At 44.4% G+C, this 4,021-nt stretch overlaps 1 protein-coding gene across 1 annotated transcript in view; it reads right to left on the reverse strand.

Annotated features, from left to right (window-relative positions):
• Positions 1-8: 8 nt before the first annotated feature.
• The window catches only part of ARR3 (arrestin 3), a 16,197-nt gene continuing 12,184 nt past the window's right edge, over positions 9-4,021 (reverse strand). The window contains exons 12-16 of the mRNA XM_018554744.1: positions 3,604-3,687; positions 2,825-2,848; positions 1,990-2,042; positions 1,609-1,618; positions 9-115 (exon numbers count right to left, since the gene is read on the reverse strand). Coding sequence (XP_018410246.1) covers positions 28-115; positions 1,609-1,618; positions 1,990-2,042; positions 2,825-2,848; positions 3,604-3,687 — 259 coding nt within the window. The 3' untranslated portion in view covers positions 9-27. The remainder of the gene's footprint in view (positions 116-1,608; positions 1,619-1,989; positions 2,043-2,824; positions 2,849-3,603; positions 3,688-4,021) is intronic.

Below are 4,021 nucleotides of genomic sequence, written 5' to 3' on the forward strand. Positions count from 1 at the left end.
TTCCGACGGCAATGGTTTTGAAGTCCATCATCTTTCCTCCTCCTTGTCCTCTTCGTCGTCTTGCTCTCCCTGCAGCTTTTGGCGAGCGAACTCCTCGATCACCACGTCCTCCGCGCTGGAAGTATGAGGAGAGCTGGTGTGAGCAGGGGCATTCACATACAGATTCACTGTCAAGGCTAGATTCATACTCTTTATGGTGGGTCCCCCTTGCTCACACACCGAAGCTCTCAACCAACTTGTCTGAGCCCACACAGGGCAACCGACTCCTTCCCTGACCCCATGTGACATCACTGGGCCAATCACGAGGCACCTTGTGCTGTCTCATGGGGGAGCGAAGGTGCGAGTCACATGCTCACCCATGCCCGAAAGTACTGAATATTTCACTTTTGGGTTTGGGTAAGCATACGTAAAGGTGAGTACATGCTGGGGGAGGGGGGTTCATAAGTGTCCTTTTTATTTGGCCATCCATGGACACAGCAAAGGGTCACCTCATAACCCTTCCCCCCTATACAGTTTATCCAGGATGGGGACACCACCATCTCCCATCACCTGCCTGCTCATTGGATTATGAAAGAGCTGATTGGCTCACCCCTGTACTCCTCTCCTTCTATAAGACACCTAAACTCCTCCCCTTCCCACCCCTAGAGGCATCAGATTGGGATACTTTAATGATCACACGGGGTTGTTTCTGTACAGGATCTATTTATATATTTTTTTTCACCCAAGATTCACACAACTCTTACCCAGGGTTACTTTTCCCAATTGGATCCCATTAGAAAACTGGGTGAAAGTTGTGTGAATCTTGAGTAATAAACATTTATGATAAACTCTGTATGGTTTTTTTATATTATTTTTGTGTATTTTGCTGGTATTATTTTTTTTTGTGTGTGTTTCAGAAAGAAACTGCACATGTTAGGACATGAAAATGTTCCCCATCCCCTTTATTGTGCATTTTATCGGTAGTTTTTTTTTTTTTTCTTCCATGGAAATTAAAAATGCAAAACAAAAACAGTAGTACACAAATGTTGTTTTACATTTTTTTTTCATTTTCCTTTTTTTACAAAAAGAACATAATTTTAAAATACGAGAAGCGACCTGCTGGCTGGCCGCCGCTGAACGACACTTTTTCCTTTCCGTGTCTCTCTTTATATGATTGCGTCCTGTCTCTGTTATTATGTAATTAGTAGGTAAGTTGGAAGTTATTATGTATTACTTTTGCAGTTGTAACTTATACCATGTGTTTTCTTTTTCCTTTTTTTTTCTCCTAAATTAAAATGCTCAATTAAAAAAAAATATACATATTATGTAAATGTTTAAATATTTATGGCAGGTAACATTTCACCTAAGCAGAAAATACAGAGAAATGTACTGAATTTTCACTCAAACCAGTAAGCTCCCTGCAAAATCAATTGAGCCAAAATCTCTCTGCTCATCGCTATACCGCGGAACATTGCAGGATGTCCGTATGCCAGGGGTGCGCAGGAGGGGCGAATTCTTATCATTATAGTATACTTAGAGTTACGCAGAAATATATAGGTGCCCAACACAAACCGCAAGACAAACATGTATATGTACAAAGCACACAAGAGCCATCCAGTCATCTCTTACCTTGTTGTACCTTTTAGGGTTCATAGGTTGGGGAAAAGCAATGAAAAAAAAAAGTTACTTTTCTGCACACAGTTTCCTCAACAACAAAAAAACAACTTATATAATTATCTTAATATTATTAATCTCTATCTCTCTCTCTCTCACAATTATCATACAAATAATTAGTAATATAGGCAGAAATAGGATTTATTTCCTATGCCTCCTCGGCTCCATCTGGTGGCCGTAGTGTGTTATTACATTACATTCGGCGTGAAGAATCTAAACTAACAAAACGTTTGTTTTTGCCTCTGTTTGCAGTTCTGCGGGGCGAACGACTCTGCGGGTTCATTATAAATAGACCCCTAATTCCCATCATTCTAGTCTATCTTTTTTTGGACTCACCTTCAGGTGGTTTGGGGTGCATCAGAACAAGCGGCAGCTCCACTGCCACATCACTACAAAAAAAAAGAATGACAAAGGTGGAATAAATGAACCGGCATAAAATAACAAACATGTTCAAACACGAAGCCATCCCTCTCCACACAGCCTGCGGTCTGAACAGACATTTGCGTGCTGCTGGCCCCTCTCTAAAAATCTACCTGATACTTTCTTAGTATATTTTCTTTTCAGGTTGAATGTAATATAGTGTAATACAGCATTATGGCCACAAGGTGGAGCTAAATATTTATTTCCTGTGCTCCTCAGTCCCATCTAGTGGCCAATATGTGATATTACATCACATGACTTACTTCCTGTGCTCCTCAACTCCATCTAGTGACCAATATGTGATATTGCATTACCTGACTTACTTCATGTGCGCTTCAGCTCCATCTAGTGGCCAATATGTGATATTACATTACCTGACTTACTTGCGGTGCTCCTCAGCCCCATCTAGTGGCCAATATGTGATATTACATTACCTGACTTACTTGCTGTGCTCCTCAGCCCCATCTAGTGGCCAATATCTGATATTACATTACAATGGACCTGAAAAGAACGTTCGTTTTTGTGTCTATTCGCACAGAATGAACGTTCGTAGGGATTTGCAGGGGGCGTGGCTCTGTGGATTGTTTTATAAACAGACCCCCATAGTGCAGCTTGGAGTCAATCTAACCGATACATCTTCATAAACATCAGGCCGTGTTTCTTTTTCTAATGTTAAAGGAGCTTGTGCTAAAAATAACCGTCACCATGTGGAGTGTGTAACATTCGCTGGCTGTTAATAAAGTTACATTACCTGGATATGAGGTCTCCCAGAATGCTGGAAAAGAAACACTAAGTCAGCTGGTAGGTTATAGAAAAGGAATACATATCCATTGTAACAAACATTTTGGGGGCCACTTCCTGCCGGTGTAATACACATGTGTGTCCGCACGGGGGGTGGGGGGTGGATGGGCTTTGATAGGCCGGCCCGCTGTTGTGTGCTGAGTGCGTGCTCACTCGCCGGTGGTCACTGTTTACGTAAAGAAGCTGGTGGGGCGGGCTCCCGATCATGTGACTGCTATGACAGCCTATCGCAGCGACCACATGAGTCAATCTGCCCACCTCCTGTCATTCAAAACCCCTTAAAGCAGAGGTAGGCAAGCTCCGTCCCTACAGGTGGGGTGAAACTACAAATCCCATGATGCATCTGTCTCTGCGAGTCATGGCTGTGAGAATCTTGCAATGCCTTCTGGGATTTGTAGTTCCACCACAGCTGGAGGGCCGGACTATGCCCACCCCAGCAGCATCCGGAACAGAGGGGTTACAGGGAATCCATAGAGCTTCATTTGTACTATGTTCAGAACAGAAAGATGGGAGTAGTGCTGGACTTTCCTAATAGAAAGCCCAGCATGTCATGGAATCACCTCTCCTGTCATTGCAAATAATAAACATACGTGTTCACGTGTAACTTGTATGCCGTTATGGTTTTACCACCAGGGGCTCGCTGGGACCGTGTGCGGTGACCAGGCTAGTCTGCACAGATCGGCGCAGAGGAGGTAAGTGTTCCCTACGTGTCCCGTTCACATCACTTACCCGCCACGTGACGCCATCAGATTGACTCGAACTTTGTAAGACACCAGAATCCCCAGCACCTCCTTATCCATCCCCGGGCGCAGGCTGCAAGAAAGGGGCGGAGTTATCGGAAGTCCAAAGTGAACCTGGTCTGGTTATGACATCTACATATTCCTAACAAGCAACAATTCAGCTTTAAAGGCCTCGCTGGCCAAAAGGGGGTGACTGAATACATGAGTCACCGCTGGGAGGGGGAGCAGAGAAATGTGAGCTGCTGGGAGGAGGGAGCAGAGAGTTCTGAACTGCTGAGTGGTTGCTGGGAGGAGGGAGCAGAGTGGGTTAAGTCACTGCTGTGAGGGGGCACAGTGGTAGCTGAATTGCTGAGTCCATGCAAGGATGCGAAGCTGAGCTGCTAAGTCACTGCTGTAAGGGGGTGCTA

The sequence above is a fragment of the Nanorana parkeri genome, unplaced genomic scaffold (assembly GCF_000935625.1).
Source record: "Nanorana parkeri isolate BGI_ZX_2015 unplaced genomic scaffold, ASM93562v1 scaffold171, whole genome shotgun sequence".
In the NCBI taxonomy this organism is placed as follows: domain Eukaryota; kingdom Metazoa; phylum Chordata; class Amphibia; order Anura; family Dicroglossidae; genus Nanorana; species Nanorana parkeri.